Raw genomic sequence first — 24018 nt, forward strand, 5'->3', positions numbered from 1 at the left:
TGTGAGCTCTTGGGCGGCACTCTATTAACACCTGGTAGAAATAATAATGTACTGTGCCTCGCGCAAGAGGGTCCTAGGTGTTACCATAATACCCCTAATAAATAATGTACAGCGCCTAGCACAATGGGAGCCCCGCTCTGCATTTCCCCTACTAAATATGGCCGCCTTATGCGTTAGCTGTTATGAAGGGTGAAGCAATTTCCTTTGCCCACATTCAAGATGGCCGTCATGCCCGTCTGATTTCTATGGGAGGGCTGCGAATAAAGGCAGGGCCTAGTTCCCAGAACAAAGATGGCAGCCCCACTCCGTCCGTTCACACAGAGAGGGACGCTCTCTTCCTTGCCCACACTCAAAATGGCCGTCACATCCCATTGAATCGCAGGGAGGAGGGTGGAGCGAGTTCTTTCCGCCCACAACGAAGATGGCCGTCACAAGAGCTTTCGGAGGGAAGGCGAAACCTGCGGGGCTGTTGCTGCCCACCACAAAGGTGGCCGCCGCCTGGCCCGGGGGTGGGGGGTGGGGGTCGAACGCCCTGATTGGTGGGACGGGAAGGGGACAGTTCTGTGATTGGCTGGATCCAGCCCCTCCCTCCATTTATGGGGCCGGCTAGCGCCTGCTGGAAGCACTTCCTGGAGAGAGGGAGGGAAGCAGGGTCCGGGCGCACAGAGGGAAGGAGGGCGAGGGGAAGCACCTGCTGACGGGGGCAGGGGGATGGTGGCAGGTGGCAGCCTTGCCGGGGGGCCCATTTCCCAGTCCCCCTGCCCTATGGTGCGGGGCCAGGCTGCTCCCTGCCTGCGTCCCTAGCTTGCGGGGGGGTCCGAGCAGGGTCTGGATCGGTTCCAACCCCCCCATTTCCCCAGGCCCCATTCCTGGCGGGGGTGGCAAGAAACTTTTGAAGTGTCTTTGAAAATCCCGGTGACTCCTAGCTTCCTCCTGCCTAGCCGGGCCCCCCACCCCCAGGTGAACGCAGACATCGGGGAGGGGGGAGAGGGCTGGACCCAACTCAGCTCCCCCCTCCCCGCTTGGCCCCTGGGGAGGCGAAAGGCTAAAGCCGGCTTCTGGATCCCTGCGGGCCCTTCCCCCTGCTGAGCTGCTTAGTCAGGCTGGCTCTCATTCCTTGGCTGCTTGAGATTCCCCAAGATTCCTGCCCCGGGGTGCTCCCCTCGGGGATGGGGCGTCACAGGGCGTGAAGATCCCGCTGGAGTCCAGGTGGGCCAGAGGCAGCAGAACGGACTGGGGTTTGGGTCTGGAAATTTCTCCTGGTGGGTTAGTTGTTCCCTGGCCTGGTGCCAATCCACCCCACCCATATCGTAGTGGCTGTTTGGTCTGGGTTTGGGCGGGACGGGGTGGGGTAGGGACCTAGGGGAGAGTTGATGGTGCTGGAAGGACCCACCTGAGGTGCAGGTTAGGCCGGGTGGGCCACGACACCGCCGGGAAGATGAACCTCACCCTGGGCCCGTATGGCGAGGGCGCGGAGACGCTGCTGCACGGGGAGTTTGGGGCTTACCCCTCCAAGGGCTCCCGCTACGCCCTCAGCCTGACCCAGATGGCGCTGCACATCCAGCGGCTGGTGCCCAAGCCAGAGACGGACCAGCGCACCGTGGTGCCCCTGGCCGAGGTGGTGGGCTGCCACACGCTGCGCAGTCGGGCACCGACCGACCGGGCGGCATACTTCTCGGTCTATGCCTACCCGCTGAAGAAGAGGAAGGTGGCAGTGGGGTTGGGGCGCGGGCGGCAGAGGGCGGCACGGACCTTCCAGGTGGATGGGGCTGACGACTACGAGAAGAACCAAGCGGTGGCAGAGAAGTGGGCGGCTGCCATCAAGTGCCTGGTGCTGGGCATCCCTGTCTCCAGCGAAACAGGTAAGGCTGCCCCTATGCTGTCTGCCCTGCTTCTCTCCCAGAGCTGGGGTGAGAACCCAGGCGTCCTGGCTCCCAGTCCCCACCCCTGTTGCCCTAACCCACTAGACCGCACTCCCAGAGCTAGAAATAGAACCCAGGAGTCCTGGCTCCCAGCCCCCCTGCTCTAACCACTACACCCCACTCCCCTCCCAGAGCTGGGGAGAGAACCCAGGCGTCCCGGAACCTGAGACTAAGTTCTCTCCAGTTTGACCCGCCGTAACAATAACAAAACAGATGCTGTTGCGGAGACCCAGAGATGGGACGTCAGCCCCCCCTTAGATATTTCACTGCCCCGGCCCTGAATGTGTGCCCGGGACAGGAGGCTGCAGTAAGCGATGGCTCCGTAATCTCAGCTGCTGGAGATCCCTGAAACCAGACCCAGTGAAGAGGGGCCCCCTGCCCTGCCAGCCCCTTCTGGCTTTGCCTGCGGAACAGCCCGTGGGGGGGGGGGGGGTGTTACAGGCACCAGGATGGGGGCCCAGACGTCTGGGTTCTCTCCCTGGCCCTGGGAGGGAAGGGAGGGTCTGGTGGTTAGAGCGGGGAGAGGCGGGGAGCTGGGCAGCAGGATGCCTGGGTTCTCTCCCCGGCCCTGGGAGAAGGGTCCAGCCCCTAGAGTATGGGGCAGCTGGGAGACAGGCTATCTGGATTGTGTGTGCCCGCAGGTGGGGCTGGGGACCCAGTGCTTGGGGCCCGGATTGTGATGCCTAGGTTCAGGGATCTAAGGCTGGGCGCGGCCCCGTCCTTTCCTTGTCCTGGGCCAGGATCCAGGGGCAGGGCCAGGCTGGGCTTATTTGTCTCCGGCAGCCTGGCCAAAGGTCAATGGATTGTCTTGAAGGTGGAGCTGTCGGATTCTTTGTTCTCCGCCCCCTACAGGCTCCCCTTGGGGCCCCAATCTCTTCCCCACCCCCCTTTGGTCAAACCCCTACCACATCAGGGGCCCTCAAGAAGCCTCCCGAACCCCGGGGGTCAGGATCCCTCCTGCGGGGGCTCAGGGTTGCCTTGGGCAGTGGCTCCCCACCTCTCTGCACCTGCTGAGGGATTGGGGAGGCCTGAAGGCAGATCTGGGCTGGGGGGAGCAGATGCCATGGATGGGGGCTTGCTGGCATGGCGGTTGGCTCCAGGGGGTGCCTAGGGACGGAGTGGGGGGGCTGGGGCATGGGTGTGCCTGGGGTGTGCATGGGTGCAGCGGAGGGGGGAGGTGTGTGAGTGGGGCTGGTTGGTTGTGGGGCATGCGGGCATTGGGTGTATGTGGGGATATCAGCGCTGCCTCTCTGGGCCAGGGACCTTGCAGAACCTGCCCCACTATCAGCCCTGGGTGTAAAGTGCAGCCGTCTCTGTCCGGGGAACTTTTGACTTGGAGTGAGAAGCATCCACCTGCTTCCAACCACTAGATCACACTCCCCTCCCAGAGCCAGGGAGAGAACCCAGGAGTCCTGGCTCCCAGCCCCCAGTTGGCAGATGCTAGGAAATAGATGAGTGTTTGCATGCTCCAGCATTCCTTCTGCAGTATGTGTGGTGGTGGTTCTGGGTTAATCTTTCCTCCCTGCACATCCTCTGGGCTTCATTATCTACTTCCCTCACCCTGCCGGGCCCTGTGGTAAGGGAAGGGGTGCCCTGGCTGCATGGAATAGGGCTGGGCACTCTCCCTTGGTAGTCTGTGCTGGCCCCAGCTATGCAGCCTGGAGTGGGGTCGAGGGCTCAGTAGAGGGCACTCTTCCTGTGCCCCATGCCAGAGGGGCTGCATCTCTGTGCCAGGCGAGGGGTCCATGTATAACCAGCCCCTGTGTCCCACCCCAGAGGGGTCGCATCCCAGTGCTGCGCAATGGGTCCCTGTATAATGAGCTGCCACATTCCACCCTCCTGCCACTGTCACGCTGGCTCGGAAGCTCAGGGCGGATCAGTCTAAGTGTCTCTGAATCGTCCTGGGTTTCTCATTACATGACCCGACCGTGTTGCAGCTCGGCTGCCTGGCTGGCCGTTTGCCGCACCGCCTGGCTGTGGTCGGCCTGGCGTCCTTCAGCGGTTGGTGCCTCACTTTGTGTCCACCACCTGTGGGGGTTTGCTCTGTGGCTCGTTCCTCCCGATGAACGCACTGGAGACATGTTGATCGCGTGTGGTCGGGGCGCTCGACAGCTGGAGTTCGCCATCCTTTTTCTCCGTTGTGAATGTGATTGCCCGGTTCTAGACTTGGCGGCTCTCTGACTGAGTGACTTCTGGCCTAGAAGTGTCCATAGGTTCTTTGAGCCTTTGTGTCCGACTTGGCGACTCCCTTCATAGATTCTTTTCCAGAGCCGGATCCGGAGCTCTGAGTTGTCGTGCCATCCGGAGCTGTGCAGGACTGTGGCCGGGAGCCACTATCGGTGTTGATCTGTAACTCAGAAGAGCGAAGGATGGGTCTTCCCTGCTGTGGGATTTTTCTTGGCTCTCTGATTTCCTCAGCCTCTCCATTTGCTTGCAAGTAAGGTGGGCTACTGGTGATGTGATCAAAATGACTGAAATCCCGCTGCGGTGAATTGTGGCCTGTTGTTTTCTACTGGATCTCCTTTCCAACATCTAATATCAAATCCTCCAAGTTCTTCCTGTTTTGGCTGCGACCGAGAAGGTCGTTGGTCTTTGATCCCGTGCGCTCTGAACGCAAAGCTGTCGTCTCCGTAAGTCGGTTCTGCGATGAGCCGGCCCGGGCTGCCCTCCAGGGCAAGTCATGGCTGCGTGAGGTGACTTAGGCTCTGGTTGGGGTCAAAGGCGATTGTAAGTCTTGCCACGAATGTTCAGTTTTGCTCTCCAGGCAGGCTCTTTGGCATCACACGTGATCAATCCCAGAACGATGTCTCATCTGGACCGTCTATAATACGAGTCCCCGCTCAGACCACGTGGGTGCGGCAAACTGCTGCAAAATGTCCATATTTTATGCATTTATTAAAGCATGTGCCTTGGGCTGGAAGTGTGTCGTCTCTTGGGATATGAATTTTCCGCAACTTGTGCGTTTAGGCTGTCAGGCTTTGGCGTTTGGAGTTTGACCTTTTTGCCTGGAAGATTTCTCTCCTTGCCTCCAAGGTTTCATGGCAACGATTTGTCCTGCCATGTCCAAACAGCTGCTAAGCTGGTTTCTGGTTTTTCAGGTTTGGCCAGCTACCCTCCCCATCGCTGGGGTTTGCTGTTTGAACAAAGTTAAGTCTGGCTTTAATTGTAACTGCCATGCACCCAACGCCCAGTCTGGCTCTGGTGTTTTCATGCTGCCAGCCTATGCATGCAGAGCTCTTCTGAAGCCGGCAGCCTTTCCCCCTGCTCCCTGAGCTCTCTGCTGGACCCCTGCTGTTCCATAAGGCCCGGTTCTCCACGGCATAAAGTAGGAACCAAAAATCAGCAGCACCCTTGTCTCGTCAGCCTAGCAAGAGGCTTCAGGGAAGTCAAAGCATGTACTGATTGGCTCGGAACGGAAGGAGCGCCCTGCAGATTGCCCCTCTCCTTGGGGAGCTTTGCCAATGGGTGGGCTAGCGAAGCTGAGAGATTCAGGGGCTTTGAGGCGAGACCGGGTGGTTGGAGCCTGTGGCCTCTGTGTGTATGTGTGGTTTTTTTTTTTTTTTTAAACGCTTCCTGGCTGCAGCATTTATTACTTTGTTTCCATGTCCCCCCTCTGGCTCGCTCTTGGCAGCCCGGCGCGTGTACCCTGTGTGCAGGAAGCGGCGGGGCTGCTAGCACGGCAGGCGTCCGTATCAGATCTGGACGGAGTACAGGGCTTCCCTCGCCCGGCTGGATCTTCTGTCAGCCTTTAACGTGCTGCCGGGGGGGAGGTTAGTTCCGGCGAGGTGTGTGATGCCCGTGGGCATCTGGTGGCTCAGCAGTTCAGCATTCCATTACCAGCCCTGTAATCCCAGCCCCCGCGCCCCACCCCAGAGGCAGCCGCATCTCAGCGCCGGGTGAGGACTCCCCCTATGAGAGTTTCCTATGCTGGGTTCAGAAGCTCAATAAACCCTCTTGTTACTCTGGCTGAGAGTTGCTCCGGGCTAGGGAACGGGGGGCATTATTCCCTCTGGGAGTGGAGGCCCCGGGGGTCAGACAGGCGTGCTAAGGCTCGGAGAGGTGCGGTTCCAGGAGGTGGAGGGGCCTAACCCCCGAGAGAGTGGACCCCTGAGAAGGGCTGTCGCACTGAAGGGGGTTCCCCCCAGGGACTGCATGGGGCCAAGAGTGGGCACGACCTGGGAGTCCATAAGACATACCCAGCTCCCGCGCCCCACCCCAGAGGCAGTCGCATGGCAGTGCCAGGCAGGGTTCCCCTGACCTGCTGTCCCCGCTCTCTCCTTTCAGAGATCGCTCCCAGCCTCCTGCCGCGCCCGCGCCGGCTGCTCCTGCTGCTGAACCCATTCGGGGGCAGGGGCCTGGCCCTCCAGTGGTGCCAGACCCACGTGCTGCCCATGATCACGGAGGCGGACATCAGCTTTAACTTGATCCAGACAGGTGAGGGGAGACCAGGGGCAGGAGAGAGAAGGGCCTGCAGCCTGGGGGGGCAGGGGCAACGAGTTGGGGAAGGGCCTGCGGTCTGGGGGGCAGGGGAGACGAGTTGGGGTGGGGGGAGGGGAAGGGCCTGTGGCCTGGGGGGTAGGGGAGATGAGTTGGAGGGGGGAGGGGAAGGGCTGGGGGGGGGAGGGGAGACGGTATGGGGGAAGGGAGATGGTATGGGGGTGGGGGAGGGGAAGGGCCTGGGGGGGCAGGGCAATGGGATGGGGGGGAGGGAGGAGAGCGAAGGGCCTGGGGGGAGGGGGAAGGGGCAGGGAGACGGGTTGGCGGGGGAGGGCTGCATGTCTGGTGCCCCGTCTCTCCCCTGCTCCCAGAGAGGCCTAACCACGCCCGGGAGCTGGTGAAGGGCATCAACCTGGCAGAATGGGATGGGATCGTCGCCATCTCGGGGGATGGGCTCCTATATGAGGTAACACAACACCCCCCCCCCCCCCAACATTCCTGGCACCCTCCCCTCCCGCAGATCTGACCCCACTCCCCTCCCAGAGCCAAGGAGAAAACCCAGGAGTCCTGGCTCCCAGGACCCTGCTCTAACTATTAGACCGGGGTGGGCAAACTTTTTGGCCTGAGGGCCACATTGGGGTGCGAAACTGTATGGAGGGCCGGGTAGGGAAGGCCGTGCCTCCAGAAATGGCCTGGCCCCCACCCCCTATCCGCCTCCTCCCATTCCTGCCCCCTGACCGCCCCCTCCTGGGACCTCCACCCCCTATCCAACCCCCCCTTGCTCCCCATCCCCTGACTGTCCCGCAGGACCCCCTGCTCCTTATCCAGATCCCCAGCCCTGGCCCCCTTACCATGCCGGTCAGAGCAGCATGTCTGAGAGCTGCGCCTCCCGGCTGGAGCCAAATGCACTACCCTGCATGAGCGCGCAGCCCAGCCGTCCAGAGCGCTGCCCGCACGGGAGGGGGCACAGCAGCGGAGGGGCTGGGGGCGAACCTCCCGGGCCAGGAGCTCAGGGGCTGGGCAGGACGGTCCCACGGGCCAGATGTTGCCCGCAGTCCGTAGTTTGCCCACCTCTGTACTAGACCCTGCTCCCCTCCCAGAGCCAGGGGGAGAACTCAGGAGTCCTGGCTCCCAGCCTGCCCTGCTCTCACCACTAGTCTCCACAGCAGTTCACCTCTGTGCCGGGCAGGTTCTCAACGGGCTGATGGAGCGCCATGACTGGGAGGAGGCGATCAAGATGCCGGTTGGGATTTTACCGAGTGGTTCGGGGAACGCCTTAGCCGGAGCCATCAACTGTAACGCAGGGTACGGGCAGTGCTAGCTGGGGGGACGGGGACTGGGAGCCAGGATGCCTGGGTTCTCTCCCTGGCTCTGGGTTGGGAGGGGGGGGTCTAGTGGTCGGGGGGTGAGAGCCAGGACTCCTGGGTTCTATACCCAGGTCAGGAAAGGGAGTGGGGGCCGGGGTGTGTGTATGTGGGTGGGATGGGGGGGTGCATGGGGAGCAGATGCGGGTTGTGGAGAGTGGGGGGGAGACTCCTATCCTGCACTTCCTGCCCAACCTGCTCTCGCCATGGGGGCTGGGGGTGAGTGGCTCCCTCCCCTAGCAAGGGGCGGTGTGGGGGTGCTTTGCTGGAGGACTGCACCCCCTAGCCGGGTGGCTCACCCCCAACCCTGCCCCCCAGCAGGCTGGAGCAGGTGCTGGGCCTGGAGCTGCTGCTGAACTGCACCCTGCTGCTGTGCCATGCAGCCGTGGCCCCACTGGACCTGGTGGCCATCACCATGGCCTCGGGGGCCCGCTGCTTCTCCTGCCTCAGCGTGGCCTGGGGCTTCGTCTCGGACGTGGACATCGAGAGCGAGAAGTACCGGCACATGGGTGCCGCCCGGTTCACGCTGGGCACCCTGGTGCGCCTGGCCTCCATGCACACCTACCGCGGGCGCCTCTCCTACCTGCCTGCCACCGATGCCACCGCCCACCGGCCCATCTCCCGCAGCATCACCGTGGCCCCCAACGGCCGCCTGCCCCTGCAGCGCCTGCCCCTGCATCGCGCCCTGTCCGACATGGGGTTGTGCGAGGAGCGCCACGCCTTCCGGGGGGTCGAGCCAGCCCCTGTGCCCTGCCCCTCGCCCGGCTCCCCGCCCCCCTCCTCCGCCTCCGTCCTGCCCCCGCCCAGCTTCTCCTTCGAGCCCGGGCCAGGGGAACTGCTGGCCAGCGGGGCAGGCGAGGCCCGGGTGGGCGGCCCCCCAGACGAGCTGCTGGTGCCGCTGGGGCAGCCGGTGCCCGGCTCCTGGATGACAGTGGAGGACAACTTTGTGCTGGTGCTGGCCATTTACCAGAGCCACCTGGGGGCTGACCTCTTCACCGCCCCCTTTGCCCGCTTCGACGACGGGCTCATCCACCTCTGCTTCATCAAAGCCGGCATCTCCCGCGCCGCCCTGATCCGCCTCTTCCTGGCCATGGAGAAGGGCAGCCACTTTGAGCAGGAGTGTCCCCACCTCGTCCACGTGCCCGTCCGGGCCTTCCGCCTGGAGCCCCTCACCCACAAGGGCATCCTGACCGTGGACGGCGAGCGGGTGGAGTATGGCCCCATCCAGGGCCAAGTGCACCAGGGCCTCGCCAGACTCATCACCGGCGTCAATCGCCTCAAGATTGCCAGCGGCTAATGCCCCCGGCTGGGCACGGAGAGAGGGGCCCCAGCCTCCTCTCCGGCCGGCTTGTTTCAGGAGGTAGCAGGAGATGGCTGGCGGGGGTTGCTGCTCTCCCTCCTGGGGCCAGAGGGTGCAGTGGGGGCCAAGCTGTGTTGCCCCTTCCTGGCTCCTGTCTAAAGCTGCCTATTTATTCCTTTGATCCTGGCATCACCCACTGAATGAATGTAACGCAGAGGCGTAACCCTCCCCTCCTCTTCCCCCCCCCCCCCCCCCCGTGGCAGGGGCAGGGGTGTTTCCCACCGTGTGGGGGTCACAGGAGAGAAAGGAAGGGGGATGGGAGGTGCTGAGCATGGTCCTTTTTCACTCCCATCCCATCACGTAGCCAGGGGGCGCTAGGGAGTCAGAACCGGGGTGCGTTCCCACCGCCTGCCACTGGGGGGAGGCAGTGCCTGTGGGGGAGAGCCATGGGGCTGGTGCTTCCAGCCACCAGGGGGGAGTGGGATGGGCTGGCAGGTGTCTGAGCGTGTGCAGTACCCCATGTCTCCCCCTGGGGGCTGGAGGTGGGGCTGCAGGCAAGAAACTCCCATTACAGCCAGGGCAGTGGGGGGAAGTGGCTTTGCAGACTAGTTGCTGCAAAACCAGGATAGAACCCAGGAGTTGTGGCTCCCAGCCCCTTCCCCCCCCCCCCCAGCTGACCACTAGACCCCACTCCCCTACCCGAGCAGTAGTTAAAACTTTGGGATGTGGGGGGAGTCAAGACTCCTGGGTTCTTTCCCTGATGCTGGGAGGGGAGTGAAGTCTAGAGGGTGAGGGCAGTGGTGGGCCAGGCGCACTGGAGCCCGGCAGGGCCCTGCCAAGACGCAGCCTGGAGATTTCTTTGCACTAAAACCTCTGTGTTCTGTGAATGGGGACGGCCAGGCCTCCTGTGCCGCTGGGGGGGAGCCCAATGTCTGTCTGTCCTGTGTGTCCTTCTAACAGCTCCTCTCCCCCTCCACCCCCCACATAACTTTGATGTGAGCAGGAAACTAGAATGAGCTGAAAGTGAGCAGATCCTTGGGCCCATCTACCCTGGTATCCCCCCTGCCCTGTCCCAGATCAGCCTTGTGGGCCCATCTACCTGAGTATCTGACCCTCTGTTTATCTGCCCCATGCCCATGGGCCCATCTACCCCAGTATCTGACCTTTTTCCCTATCAGCTCCATTAACTCATTTACCCTGCTGTCCAGCAAAGCAGTGGTGTGTGTGTGGTGGGGGCAGCTCTGACTCCCCCCCGGGTGCCTTGCTAAGGGGGGGGGCAGCTGGTGTCAGGCCCTCTGTTAATCCCGTGTGCGCTGCAGCTGCCCTCGCTGTTCCCACGTCTCGTCCCTGTGTTGAAGTGATTTAGACCTATGCAATAAAGCAAGAGCATGAGGCCTCTGGGCCGTGCCCTTCATTCAGCCACTGGGCCGGGCCAGCAGGGGGCTGTGGGTCGGGAGTGAGGGGCACCGGCGGAGCTGGGGGGAGCCCAGGGCCAGGCTAGGAGGGGGCTGTGGGTCAGGAGTGAGGGGCGGGAGCAGGGGAGAGCCCAGGGTCGGGTTAGCCGGGGCTGTGGGTCAGGAATGAGGAGCACTGGGCAGGGGGGAGCCCAGTGCTCTGGATCCCCCATTAGTTAAAGGGGGGAGGGACCCTTATGCGTTGCAAAGCTGGAGGTGAAATGAAGGTGCAGTGCTGGGTTTGACCACTAGGGGGCAGCACACCACAAGTGTCAGCTGAAAATAAACAAGGCCCCATCACCTACTAGGGAATGGGGCATTTCCCCTCCAGGGGCCGCTGGCCCTAGGGCGGGGACTGGCTGGCTCGGGAATGGGGCCCAGGACCTTTCCCCTCTAGGGGGCATGGGGTCTGGCTGGCTTGGGGGTGGGGAACGGGGTCCGGGGTCTTCCCCTCTAGGGGGCGCTGGCCTCTGTGGGGGGCTCTGACCCGGCCCCCGAGCCAGCTGGGGTGCCTGCGTGCTGCCGTGACACGTGCAACTGTGCTGATATATATTAGGGCCTGCGGTAATAAAACCTGCTGGTGACCCATGCCCACGAGGCAGGGGTGGGGCGTTAAACCCAGGGGCTGACCCTCCCCCAACATAGCCCTGCATTATACATCCTCCCCCCACGAAGCAGGGTGTAGCCCCCTGCCCCCGCAGGGGTGCACCCTCCCACCCTCTATTCAAAAAACACTCCCACCCCCAAGCTCTCTGTTCATCGCTTTCTCGGCTCTTTTATTGCCCTGGTACAATCGCCACCAGCTGGCGGCCACAGCCGGCTGCCCTTCTGCGTTCCTCCTCGAGCATTCGGCAAGGGAAAAAATAAACCCTCCAGAACCTCCCCCCGACCAGGCGTTGAAACGGAGCCCTGCATCTCAGACCCGCCCCTTATATATTTTTTTTCTTTCTGTATGAAATAAGTTTCCTTCCCCTCCATAAAAATATAAAACAGTGTCGTGCGCCGGCCTGGGATCGCTGCGGCCGGCCGGCTGCCCCCCCCCACGCAGATCCCACGCTGGTCTGGAATAGTTCTTCCCCCCCAGAAAAGTTCTCTCTTCTGCTGAGCTGCAGTAGCTGTGTCTGTCTGTCTGTCTCCCCCCCTCCCCAGAAAAATAGATCCACGTGCCGCTTTGGAAGTGCCGCCTCTGGCCGGCCGTCTAGCCCTGCTCTGAAAGTGGAGCTCTCCCACGGGCGGCGCTGGCTGGGCCGGGTGGCGGTCTTCTCCCCCAAATGGCCTAGCGTCCGTGGGGGCTCTGTCGCGCTGCCTCGCCCGCTCCCCGAGAAAAGCAGCCCGCGGGCGAGGATCTGGCGCGCCGGTAAACGCCCAGGGTCCGTGGGGCAGCGCCTGGGGCCCCGGCTTCATAAAAACACCCGGAAAGACAAACTCCCTGGAAAATGCTAGCCGGCGAGAGGGAGCGGAAGGGGCTGGGGTGGAGACCGGGCGGGAGCCACGAGGCGCAGGGCCCAGACAGGCTGGCCGCGCTTAACAAAATATAGAGCGAATCGTTAGAATAATAATAACAATAGTTAAGAAGAACTCTCCCCTCCCCCCACCCTGCCCTGAGCCCCTGTGCAAACCCGTGGAGTGTTCCAGGGGGGACGCGCCGCGCGTCCCCCCTGCCAGCAACACCGGCGCCTCAAAAGTGCTCAGAGTGCAAAGGGTTAAAGGATCAGGGCTGGGAGCCAGGACTCCTGGGTTCCATCCCTGGCTCTGGGCAGGGAGTGGGGTTTGGTGGTTAGCTCAGGAGCCAGGGCTCCTGGGTTCGATCCCCAGGATCGGCGGGGGCTGGAGCTCCGGTAGTTGGAACAGTGGAGAGCTGGGAGTCAGGACTCCTGGGTTCTATCCCTGTCCTGAGAGGTCAGAGGTTTCCCCCTGCCCCCCCACCACTTAACCCCACTCCCCTCCCACAGTTGGGGAGAGAACCCAGGAGTCCTGGGATTCCAACCCCCCAGCGAAGTTACTGGCCTTGCTTGCTCTGAAATCTGACTGTTGAGAAGCAGTTTGAAGCAAGAAGGGAGAGCGGGGGTGGGGGACACTAGGGTAAAGGACCCCCAGGCCCCAGAGGACTGTCCCAGCCCCAGCCCACCCCCCTACTCCGTCCCTGGCTGTGACTGATAGAAGCCACAGGTTCCTATTACTACTCGCCGCCACTAGGTGACGCACAAGAGCTGGCAAAGTAACAGCCCTTGGTCTCTTTTCCAGCACGGGGGGGCGGGGGGGGGGGTAAAGAGTTGGGAGTCAGGATTCCTCGGTTCTACCCTCAGCTCTGGGAGGCCAGAGCCCCCTCCTCTAACCACTAGCCCCCGCTCCCCTCCCAGAGCCAGCGATAGAACCCAGGAGTCCTGGCTGCCAACCCCCCCACTCTAACCCACTAGACCCCACTCCCCTCCCAGAGTGGGGGATAGAACCCAGGAGTCCTGGCTCCCAGCCCCCTCATCAGATAACCCTGCCACCGACTGGCTCTGTGCCTCCCACCCACCTCTTCCATTCGGTGGGGCGGGGCGCGTGTGTGCGCATGCCCGCCCAAACCCCTGCTTCATCCTGCTGCAGGGCTGGGGGGGGGGGGGGGGGGCACGTCACCAGTTCAGACCCCCCCCGACTCCGGCCCGCTCCCCGGGAAAGAGTCAGCCGGGCTCCCCACTTCCGCCCGGGAACGGGGAGCGGGGTCCGGTTCCGAGCCAATGTCTCTCCTTGCTCCTGGTCCTGGATAGTCACCTCCATCCGCTGGAGCTGGCTGGAGCCCAAACGCCCCCGCACGGGGAGAGCCCAGGAGCGGGGGAAGGGGGAAAGAGGGCGCCCCCTTGCTGCGGGGAAGCAGCCCCCCCCGCCGTCCGCGGGGGGGCCAGGGTGTGTGGCGGTGCAGGCGGCCGGCGTCCTACAAGGTGCCGTGCTGAGACTCGTACTTGGTGAGGATGGTGCGGTAGCGGGAGAGCTCCTGGCGGATGCTGGCCACCTCCTGCCGCAGGACGGCGTTCTCCTTCTCCAGGAAGGCGGCCCGCACCGTGATCTGGTTCTCCTTGAGGCGCCGGGCGTCCCGCGAGCGCTTGGCCGCCTCGTTGTTCTTGTAGCGCCGGTTCCAGTACTTCTCATCCTGCGGGGGGCGGGGGGGGGGACCATGGGGCAGAGAGAGGGAAAACGAATGAGAAAGAGACTTGAGAAGAGCCGGCACCCCCAGAGGGGACAGGCCCCGTGTCCCATTCCCTGCCCCCCTGAGCCAGCCAATCCATGCCCTGGGGGCAGATGGGAGCCGGCGCCCCCTAGAGGGGAAAGGCCCCATGTCCCATTCCCTGCCCCTCTGAGCCAGCCAGACCCCGCCTTGGGGGCAGATGGGAGCCGGCGCCCCCTAGAGGGGAAAGGCCCCGTGTCCCATTCCCTGCCCCCCTGAGCCAGCCAGACCCCGCCCTGGGGGCAGATGGGAGCCGGCGCCTCCTAGAGGGGAAAGGCCCCATGTCCCATTCCCTGCCCCCCTGAGCCAGCCAGCCCCGCCCTGGGGGCAGATGGGAGCCAGTGCCCCCTAGAGGGGAAAGGCCCCATGTCCCATTCCCTGACCCCCTGAGCCAGCCAGACCCCACCCTGGGGGCAGATGGGAGCCAGCGCCCCCTAGAGGGGAAAGGCCCCATGTCCCATTCCCTGCCCCCCGAGCCAGCCAGACCCCGCCCTGGGGGCAGATGGGAGCCGGCGCCCCCTAGAGGGGAAAGGCCCCATGTCCCATTCCCTGCCCCCCTGAGCCAGCCAATCCCTGCCCTGGGGGCAGATGGGAGCCAGCGCCTCCTAGAGGGGAAAGGCCCCGTGTCCCATTACCTGCCCCCCTGAGCCAGCCAGACCCCACCCTGGGGGCAGATGGGAGCCGGCGCCTCCTAGAGGGGAAAGGCCCCGTGTCCCATTCCCCACCCCCCTGAGCCAGCCAGACCCCGCCCTGGGGGCAGATGGGAGCCGGCGCCCCCTAGAGGGGAAAGGCCCCGTGTCCCATTCCCCACCCCCCTGAGCCAGCCAGACCCCGCCCTGGGGGCAGATGGGAGCCGGCGCCCCCTAGAGGGGAAAGGCCCCATGTCCCATTCCCTGCCCCCCTGAGCCAGCCAGACCCCACCCTGGGGGCAGATGGGAGCCGGCGCCCCCTAGAGGGGACAGGCCCCGTGTCCCATTCCCTGCCCCCCTGAGCCAGCCAGACCCCGCCCTGGGGGCAGATGGGAGCCGGCGCCCCCTAGAGGGGACAGGCCCCCTGCCCCATGACCCCCCCCAGAGCTGGGACTCACCTTTTGCTCGTCCGGCACTTGGATTTTCCGCGCCTTTTTCATGATCGGCTGCGGTTTGAGCTCCTCATCTGAGAACCGGTGCTTCCGGGGGTCGAAGGTCTCATGCCCCGGGACGCTGGATAGTGCCAGATCCGCGGGGTCAGGGTCAAAGTTCATCAGCACCTCCACTGCCTCGGGGTCCACCGGGCTGGGCGTGTTCCGGGAGGCGGGGGTCACCGGACCTGGGGACGGGACCGGACAGGAAAAGGTCAGAGCAAGGGGCATTCCCACTTCACACCATCAGATGGCAGCACCAAGCCATCCAGCTGTCCCCCCCAGCACAGCACCACCCTGGTGTAATGGGGCCAGCGCTGACAGCCAGGGGAGAGCGCCCCCTGCTGAGCCCCCCCCAGCAGCTGGCATTTCCTAGGCGGGTGCCTCATGCAAGCCCTGACCTGCTGTGACCCTGCTTAGCAGGAGCTCTGCAGGGATCAGGTGTGGGGCAGCTGTGGGGGCACCGCCACCCTTCGGGGAGCTGTGGTGCCAGGAGGGGATTAGAGGCGGGTTTACGGCCAGCAGGACCTTGCTGCTCGCGGGGATCAGCCAGGTACTGGGCAGCCTGGCTGGGAGAGATCCCAGCACCGCCCGGGACCCATAAACACCTGCCGGGGCAGTTCCCCTGGGAGGAAACTGCCGCACGCAAGGTGCGGGGAAGGGACTTGGACAAAGTCACAAAACAGGAAATAGAACCCAGGAGTCCTGGCTCCCAGACCGGTCCCTGTATCTGTGTGTGCTTGTGTGTGGGGGGAGGGGGCTGGTATTCCTTTCCAAATCGGGGGGGGGGGGGTTTGTGCACAGCAGGTGTAGGGTGCATACGGGGTGGGGGCTGCAGGCAGGGTGCAGGCTGGGAAGCGGGGGAAGGAAAGCAGGCAGGAGGCACGGTGCCAGGTGGGGGGGGGGCAGGGAGATGCAGGGAGTGGGTGCAGGACAGGGTGTGGGGGTCAGGGATGAAGGTGGGAGCAGGGGGCAGAGAGGCGGTTGCTGGGCAGAGGGTGGGGACTCTGGGCAGGGGAGGACAGAGCACGGGGTCACAGTGGTTTGGAGGGCAGAGGGACGGGGGCAGGAAGCATGTGGCAGGAGAGTTGCGGGGCTGGCGGGGACAGGGAGCAAGGGGTCGGGGTTGCAGGACCAGGGAGGGGTCCTGAAGTGAGCAAGGAGGGTTGCACGGCAGGAGGTCGGGGGGGGCAGGGCTCGGGGGCAGGAGTGTAGGGCGGGGGGAGCAGGTTGCAGCCTGGGCAGGTGGGAGGTTGCAGGGCCAGAGCAGCAGGGAGTGAGTGGGGGGGAGGAGAAGGGGATTGCAGGTGGGGGCAGGGAGCTTGTGGGGGCGTTGCAAGACTGGGGTGGTCGCAGAGCGGGGGGGGGGGCGCCGCGCGGGGTAGGAAATTGCAGGGCCGGGGGGAGCAGGGAGCGAGCGCCGGGAGGACGCTGGAGGGAGGGGGAAGCAGGGAGCGAGGGGGGGCAGGTTGCAAGGCTGGGGGAGGGGCGGGGCAGGGGGGTAGAGCGCGAGCAGGGCCGCGGGCGGGGGGGAGGAGGTTGCAGGGCAGGAGCGAGCAGGGCGGGGGGACGTTGCAGGCAAGGGGGGGGGGAGGGAGCGCGCGGGCGGCGGGCGGCAGGCCTGGGGGGGGGGGGGCGCGGGGCGCCGCGCGGTGGGGGAAGGTTGCAGGTCGGGGGGGGGGCACTGGGGCTGGCAAGGTTGCAGGCCCGGCGAGGGGGGGGGCGCAGGGCGCCGCGCGGGGGAATCCCGTGTCTAATCCGCGGTCTCGTGTCCCCGCAGGAACCCCCCCGCTCCGCGTCACGTTCCGCAGCCTCCGCCCCCGCGTGTGAGGGGCCGGGCGGGCGCACGTGGGCCGGAGTGTGAAGGGGGGGCGAGAGGGGGGATCCAGCTGGGGGGGCCCAGAGGAGAACATGGCGGGGTGGGAGGGGCCGGCGGCATCCAGAGTCCAAGGGGGGGGTAACCCCGTGGTGGCGGGATTCCCTGTTATGGGGGGGGGGTTGGGGGATCACTCAGTGGTGGGGGGATTCCCCGTTATGGGGGGGTTGGGGGATAACTCAGTGGTGGGGGGATTCCCCGTTATGGGTAGGGGGGCTGGGGATTCCCTGGTATGGGAGCAATTCCCTGGCATGGGGCCATGTGCAGGCTCCCTGGGAGGCTTGTGGGGCTGTAAGTGGGGCAGGCCCAGGGGTCTGCCCCCTCCACGTGTCAGGGACAGAGAGGCCGTGACTCAGCAGAGACCCCACGCCTGGACACAGCCCCCCTAGGCTGCTGGGCCCCCTAGTTCCCCTGGGCACTGCCCCCCGCAGCTCCACCTCCCTGCTGCCCCCCCCCCCGTGCTCCTTGCCACCCTCCCAGCCCTGCTCCCTACTAGTGCCCCCTGGCCCCACTGCCCCCCGGCTACCTGCAGGGGCACAGCACTGGTCCCCGTCGCTGCTGCCCGGGCACTCGGCGGGCGAGGAGCAGGCGGAGGAGGTGCAGGAGGCCGGGCGGCTGAGGTCGACGGCGATGCCACTGGAGGGCGAGCTGGTGGCCTGGCTGGCCGGGGAGAAGGGTGGCTGGGCCGGGCTGGGGGGGAGCCCGTTCTCCAGCAGGAACTCGTCCAGGTCCACATACTCGATCTCGCTGTAGGGCAGGGTGCGCTCCCACAGCAGGGAGCCTAGGTAGGCACACTGTCCCGCCCGTGCGCCCCCCAGCTCTTCCTCCATCTTCCGCTCCTTCTCCTTGGCCAGGCCTGGAGGGGGAGAGAGGGGGGTCAGGACGCCTGGGTTCCATCCCTGGCTCTGGTTGAGGAGTGGGGGCTAGTGGTCAGAGCTCGGGGCAGGGGGGGATCCAGGACTCCTGGGTTCTCTCCCTAGCTCTGAGAGGGGAGTGGGGTCTAGTGGTTAGAGCTAGGGGGTGGGGTGAAGGGGGGCTGGGAGTGTGCCCCTGCTGGCAGAGATGAGTCCTGCACTTTGTGTGTCTGCCGAAGGCCCTGCTGTGAGAGTCCACAGGGTGTTCAAATCCGTGTGAGTGGTGCGTGAGTGTGGGAGCTGCGGGATTTCGCGGGCGCGTTCCCAAGCGACCGAGTGTCGGCTCCCAGTGGCAGCCGGCCTGTGCTCACGTGGGGCGCTGGAAGTGCAATCCTGCACAGCTCGCTGGCTGCACGCACGGGGGAGAGCACAAGCAGGCGCACGTGTGGGGGGTGGGCTGGGGGTGTGAGCGGTAGGCACGGTGTGGCACCACACCCAGGAATGCGGGAGCAAGCGGCCGGGCGTGGCGAGGATGCCCTAGCGAGCGCAGGGGAGCACCAGGGAACGGAGTCCACGAGTGCGGGCCTGTCGTTGGGCCTGCATGAGTGAGTGTGTGCACACGGGGGTGGGGGTGCGTGCCCCAGGAAGTGCACAAGTGCGTGGATTTGCGAGCACAAATGGGGGCAGGGGGCACGAGTCCCCAGCTGGGCGCATTCGCCAGAGACCCAGGAGGAGAAACTGACTGGAGCCCAGCCGGGCCCCCCGCCCTGAGCATGGCAGAGCCCCCCAGAGCACCGAGACCCTGCGGGCGGGGGGTGTATTGAACTCAAGGAGCGAGATATCATGGTGAAGAGAGAGAAAGCCGAGTGAGACTGAGATAGACAGAGTGGGGATGTGGGGACAGATGTGTGGGGTGGATGGACAGTCAGGGCCTGCACGGCGCCAGCCAGACACTGCCCCGTCCCCAGGCCCCAGCTGCTCCCCAGCCTCAGCCGCAGCCGGGCTGGCTCCCCGCACGTGCCGCCCGCCCGCTCCCTGCACACGTGAGGCCTGGCTCACCTCGGGCGACCCCGGCTCGGCTCACTGCAGCGTGCGCAGCTCAGGCTCTCCCCCCGCCCCCCGGTGCGTGGCCCAGCGGCTGCGGGTTCCAGCCTGGTGGGGGGAGTGGCCTGTCCCCCAGGGGAGGAGAGCCCCCTTCTTCTCCTGCCTCCCACACGCAGCACTGCTGCACCAGCGCCTCAAAGTCACCCAGGGAGAGCCAGGGAGAGAACCCAGGAGTCCTGGCTCCTAGCCCTCCGGCTCTAACCACTAGACCCCACTCCCCTCCCAGAGCCAGGGAGAGAACCCCGGAGTCCTGGTTTCTCATGGTCAGCTGACTGCATCACAAGTCCTCCTGTGATCCCCGACTCCCCTGTCCCCCCAAAACACCTGGGGTTCAGTGTGTCTGGCTTTAGCCTCTGGCTTCAAAAGCAACCTCCGTCCCCCCAACGCCTGGTGTCAAGGCGGGAAGGGATCAGGGAGCAAAGCATTCTGGGATGCCCCAAGAAGAGTGGGGAGCAGTGCAAAGGATTCTGGGATGCCCCAAGGAGACTGAGGAATGGCGCAAAGGGTTCTGGGAAGAAACGAGCGGGGAATGGAGCAAAGGCTGCTGGGACGCCCTGTGAAGACAGCGCTGACAAGCGGCTATGGGCCGGGTGGGCACCCCACATCTCCCAGCCCCGCCCAGCCTCGACTCCAGGCTGCCCCTCCCCCTGCCTGCTGGCTGGCACGGGGCTGGAGCAGGTGGAGCAGGCGGGATGCCCGGGCAACACCCCATTCCTGGGGCCTGACTCCCCAGCCCATGTGTGGAGGAAGCCAGGTGACAGCCCCGGGTCACGCCCTGCGCTGAGTTTCTCCCATGCCCAGCGGGGCAGCGCCCCGAGAGCAGGGCTGAGTCACTGCCCAAGGGGCCCCCTCCCCCGGCACATGTGGGGGGAGGGGCTGCTCATCCCTGGGGGGGGGGCGCTTCCCCTGCACAAGCCTGCTAGTGCCCCTCAATCTCGGCCCGCAGCCCCCACATCCCCACTGCTGCAGGTGCCCCTCACTCCCGACCCGCAGCCCCTGCTAGCCCAGCCCTGGGCTCCCCCCCAGCTCTGCCAATGCCCCTCACTCCTGACCTGGAGCAACTCGGGGCCTTCTTCAGGGAGTATGTGCCAGGGGGGCTGAGTTCGGGATGGGATGGGAGGGGGCTACCCCGTGGCTAGTGAGATCCTTGTCAGAGCTTCCCCACCGGGGGGTGCCCTGGCTTGACCCCGGAGGCCACAGCCTGGCCTGATGTGGGACTCACCCATCTGTCAAAACCGAACCCACCCCCTGCCCTGGGTCCACATGGGCGCAGGCGCTTGGCAGCTTTTTACCAACATTTCCTTAGGCAAAAAATAAAAAAAATAAAAAACATCCCTCAGTGCACGTTTCTCTGCCTCCTGTCACATCCCGTGTCCCGGCTGTGTGCTGGCTGTGGGGATTTAGAGCTCTGTGTGTGTGTGTGTCACGCAATTAGACAGTGAACCTGCACAGACCCTGCCCCCCAGACCTTCCCCAGCGCCTCGGGACTTTTCTGAACTTCCCAGTGGGAGCAGATGGGGCCGGTGGAAGACCAGGGCCATTCCTGCAAACACACAAACACAAATATACAGGAGGACGCACACACATGCTCTGCCTCGGTCCGGGCCTGTCACAAACACACAGATACACACACACACTCGGGTTCTGTCCATCTGTCTCTCTCTCTCACAAAACCACACCAGTACACACACACTCTGCCTCTATCAGTCTGTCTCTCTCTCTCTCTCTCTCACACACACACACTCTGCTTGTCTTACAACCACACATTAATACACACACACACGGCTTCTGTCTGTCCATCTCTTTCACACAGAAAAACACACACAAATACACACTAATAGACCCACACTGCCTCTGTCTGTCCTCTCACACAAATATGTATGCTCTCTGTCTGTCACAAACACACATTAATACACACACACACTTGCTCCACTTCTGTCTGTCTGTCTTGTACACAAAACCACATAAATACACACACACACACACTCTGCCTCTGTCTCTCTCCCACTCACAAGTCAGTGCTTCTGGTGGCCCAGGAGTCCATGCCTGGGCGCAGCTGCAGCCAGGGCTGCTGCCCAGTGGGGTCCCCATGGCCAGGCCAGCCCAGAGGAATTTGGGGTCTGGGCACCTCGTTATCGCTGGGACCCCTCCCATTTCACTGCATTTACACAGACCTTTTGGGGGCCCCCTGAGCTTGGGTCCCGGTACAATTCCTCACACTTTTCCCTCCCTCTCGGCTGCCCCTTTCCAGCCCAGAGTGCAAATCCTGCCCCAGATGACAGCCGGCTGGGGGAGAGGGTGGGCACCACTGGACAGACAGATAAGGGCTGAAAGCAGCCAAGGAACGTGCTAGGCGGGCTGCCGAGGGGGACCAAGGGCCCTTTCCGGGGTGTATTTCCATACCAATATGACCGTGCTGGGCAGTTTGCCGACAGGGAGGGCAGGACGGATGGGAGGGCAGTATGGAGAGAGACTGCCAAGATTAGATAGGGGGGCTAGGGGAAGCGATGGATGGCGCGGTTCATGGTTGGAGAGATGACAAGGTTTGCATGGGGATGGACAGATGGATGGACAAACAGGTGGATGGATGGGTCGATGGTGGGGTTCCTATGAGAATGATGGATGGATGACAACTGAATGGATGGATGGGGGGTTCCTATGGAGATGGACAGATGGATGGACAAACGGGTGGACGGATGGATGGATGGATGGGGGGTTCCTATGGGGATAGATGGGTGGCTGGCTGGGTGGCTGGTAGGGTTCCTATGGGGAGGGATGGATGGATGGATGGATGGGTTCCTATGGGGATGGATGGATTGTAGGGTTCCTATGGGGATGGACAGATGGATGAATGGATGGCAGGGTTCCTATGGGGATGGATGGATGGATGGATGAATGGACAGCTGGATGGATGGTGGGGTTCCTATGGGGAAGGGGGGACAGACAGATGGCGGGGTGCACATAGGGCTGGCTGGCCGGTGGCGTAGGGATGGCGATCACCAGCCTGACGGACCCGCGCAGGACCGGACAGACGCACGACCGCCAGGGCACTTACAGGTGGTCAGGTCCTTGGGCCTGCGCTCCGGGCTCTTGATGGGCCCCTGCAGGAGGCTCTTCAGGCTGACCATGCCGGCCCCGGGCACCCCCAGCGGCGGGGAGGAGAGCAAAGGGTTCGGCAGCCGCTCCGTGGCGCCCAGCTGGGCCGCTGGCCTGGCCATGGCCCGTCAGGGATCCCCGCTGTGCCCACAGGAGCTGGGGATCCCAAGGGCGAGGAGAGCTTCCCGGCTGATCCCTCGCAGCTGAAAGGATCTGGTCTGGCAACAGGCTCCAGAAGATCCCTGCTGTGGAGACCCTGAGAAAAAAAATCCCAGCTCCCCAAAACAGCCGGCTCTCCCCTTAGCCAGGCAGCTCCCCGGCACCCACTTCTCTGCCGCAGCAAAAAAACTTCTCACGCCTGCCAGTGTCACAGTGGCCCGGGGGGCGGGGGGTCCGCAGGGCAGGAGCCAGAGATTCCTTCCTCCCCCCAGCACCCCGGCCTCTCCTGGTGGGGGCACCCCCAAGGTTTTGGGGTGCAGCGTTGCTGGGAAGTTTGGCCCCCCCGATCCCAGCTCAGCGGCCCCCCGATCTCCGCCAGCGCCTCGCAGCTGTCGGTAGCTGCTGGGTGGTTTTTTTTTTTTAATCTCTTTTTTTGCCCGACTCCCCGCTTTGGGAAAACGGGGCGGGGCTTGCAGAAGTGGGCGGGGCCTGAACCCGAGCTGCCTCCGGCCGAGCCAATCGGCGGGCTGGGAATGTTTGCCAAGGCCCAGACTCGTGCGCCCGGCCCGGTCATGTGTCCGGGCCATGGGGGGGGGAGGCGATGGGCGGGGGGAGGGGAGCACTGACCTAGATTTGGCCAATAGGAAGCCGGAGGGTGGGAGGAGCCTGACCCACTTTTAGCCAATCGGGGAGACGGCAGGGGGAGAGGCCTGGGGGGCTGGCAGCACATGGGGCGGCACGTGTCGGCTGGGGGGGGGGAAGGCAGAGCGGGTCGGCTGAGTTCTTAAAGGCGCCGCGCCGGGAGGGGGAAGCAGGGTTCTGCCCCCGCTGGGGGGTACTAGAGTGTGTGGGGCAGGACCCCCCCCCACCTGGCCACGGGACACTCGCTATCACCTCACTGCTCCGTCAGGGCCCGCTGCTGATCCCAGGAGTCCCGGCTCCCCTCCGAGAGCCGGGGAGAGAACCCAGGAGTCCTGACTCCCAGCCCCACCCCCACCACTGGAGCCCCCTTCCCCTCCCGGGCCCCAGCGCCGTGACTGCAGGGTGCGGGGATTTCCCTCAGAGCGGGGCGCAGCGCCCCCCGGGGCTTTGGCCCTGCGCGCCCGCACAGACAGGGATGTAGGTTTTTGCAGCTGTTGCTCTGCCCCCCCTCCCCTCCCGGGATTATTTACCCAGCTGCCTCTGGGGTGGGGCGCGGGGGCTGGGTATACGGGGACCCCTCGCCCTGCTCTGGGATGCGACCCCTTTGGGGTGGGCAAGGGGGCTGGGGGCGTGGGGACCCTTCACCCAGCACGGAGACCAACTCAGGGTTTTTGATCCTCTCTGTGGCTCTGTTCTGAGCAGGGGCTCCAGGGGTCTCATTCCAGCAGCCCCCCCAGGGACTTCCCACCTCTGCTGGGGCTATTTACAAATGAGGGGGCTGGGTACTTGTTTGCGGGAGCCCAGATCCTGGACTGGGGTAGGGCTGCTGTCACCCCAAGCCCCCCCCACTACATCCGCAGCACAGGGCACCTCCTAATGGCATTAACTGGCCTCTGGGTACAGTTTAGGGGTTCCCAGCATCCTCCCCATTTACAGATCTTGGGCTAGAGGCCCTGTGTCTAATCCCCAAATGAAATTTGGGGTCCCATCCTTTGGCCTGGGACCAACTAAGGGGGCTCCCTCTTCCAGGAGGTAGGGGAGGATTTGGGATGTGCGGAGCAGACAGCTAAGGGGTCCCCCAAATCCATCTAGATGGAATTCTTGGGGTATGGATCTCTCTCCCCAATCTTGGGGTGCAGCAATCTGGAGAGAGGGGCTGTCTGTGCAGGGCTGCAGGAATCTTGGGGTACAGCCCCTCAGAGGATAGATTGAGGGGGCCTGCAGGGCATACCCCAAACTATCTCCACTCCCACCCCAAGTGATCCATCCATGGGAAATGTGGAATGCTGCAACTTTCCTGTGAAGAGGGATTCCCCTGAATGAGGGGGTAATGCCCCCAGCCCTGCCCCCCATGGGTGGGGGTCCTGGAGCTTGGTCCGTGGGGAGGCTGGAGCTGTGGGACTGCTGACTGGTGTCCGGGGGGCCCTAGGTGCCAGTCACTGTAAGAGGAGGAGGAAAATGAGGGGGCGGGTTATGAAAAGA

At 64.2% G+C, this 24018-nt stretch overlaps 2 protein-coding genes across 4 annotated transcripts; one reads left to right on the forward strand and one right to left on the reverse strand.

Annotated features, from left to right (window-relative positions):
• Window positions 1-406: 406 nt before the first annotated feature.
• SPHK2 (sphingosine kinase 2) lies at window positions 407-10421 on the forward strand. Of its 2 annotated transcripts, none has more exons than XM_037888491.2 (5): window positions 407-1862; window positions 6207-6356; window positions 6731-6825; window positions 7549-7664; window positions 8045-10421. In XM_037888491.2, the coding sequence occupies exons 1-5, from the start codon at window positions 1439-1441 to the stop codon at window positions 9018-9020; spliced, it is 1761 nt and encodes a 586-aa protein (XP_037744419.1). In that variant the 5' UTR covers window positions 407-1438; the 3' UTR covers window positions 9021-10421. The 2 variants fall into 2 exon arrangements, with proteins under 2 accessions (XP_037744419.1, XP_037744418.1); XM_037888490.2 differs by having other exon boundaries at window positions 546-1862; window positions 8042-10421.
• Window positions 10422-11539: 1118 nt separating this feature from the next.
• On the reverse strand, window positions 11540-22573 carry LOC102947699 (D-box binding PAR bZIP transcription factor). 2 transcript variants are annotated; one of them, XR_006287216.1, is made up of 5 exons: window positions 21695-22573; window positions 17208-17537; window positions 14773-14993; window positions 12999-13610; window positions 11540-12000 (listed from the first exon to the last, which is right to left on the reverse strand). XR_006287216.1 is itself a non-coding variant. In XM_037888618.2 (4 exons), exons 1-4 carry the CDS (start codon window positions 21855-21857, stop codon window positions 13395-13397), a joined length of 930 nt encoding a protein of 309 aa, XP_037744546.1. In that variant the 5' UTR covers window positions 21858-22573; the 3' UTR covers window positions 12501-13394. The 2 variants fall into 2 exon arrangements, 1 of the variants encoding a protein (XP_037744546.1); XM_037888618.2 differs by lacking the exon at window positions 11540-12000 and having other exon boundaries at window positions 12501-13610.
• Window positions 22574-24018: the final 1445 nt, after the last annotated feature.

Source organism: Chelonia mydas, chromosome 23 (assembly GCF_015237465.2).
Source record: "Chelonia mydas isolate rCheMyd1 chromosome 23, rCheMyd1.pri.v2, whole genome shotgun sequence".
NCBI classification, from domain to species: Eukaryota; Metazoa; Chordata; order Testudines; family Cheloniidae; genus Chelonia; species Chelonia mydas.

What these genes read in the sequence shown, in the direction of transcription:
- SPHK2 (XM_037888490.2), top strand. Translation starts at nt 1,439, where the DNA reads ATGAACCTCACCCTGGGCCCGTATGGCGAGGGCGCGGAGACGCTGCTG. An exon ending in CCCTGTCTCCAGCGAAACAG is followed by an intron (nt 1,863 to 6,206) that starts GTAAGGCTGCCC and finishes CTCTCCTTTCAG; the next exon opens with AGATCGCTCCCAGCCTCCTG. An exon ending in GCCATCAACTGTAACGCAGG is followed by an intron (nt 7,665 to 8,041) that starts GTACGGGCAGTG and finishes CCTGCCCCCCAG; the next exon opens with CAGGCTGGAGCAGGTGCTGG.
- LOC102947699 (XM_037888618.2), bottom strand. Translation starts at nt 21,857, where the DNA reads ATGGCCAGGCCAGCGGCCCAGCTGGGCGCCACGGAGCGGCTGCCGAAC. An exon ending in CCAGTGCTGTGCCCCTGCAG is followed by an intron (nt 14,994 to 17,207) that starts GTAGCCGGGGGG and finishes TCCCGTCCCCAG; the next exon opens with GTCCGGTGACCCCCGCCTCC. An exon ending in AAGTGCCGGACGAGCAAAAG is followed by an intron (nt 13,611 to 14,772) that starts GTGAGTCCCAGC and finishes CGCCCCCCGCAG; the next exon opens with GATGAGAAGTACTGGAACCG.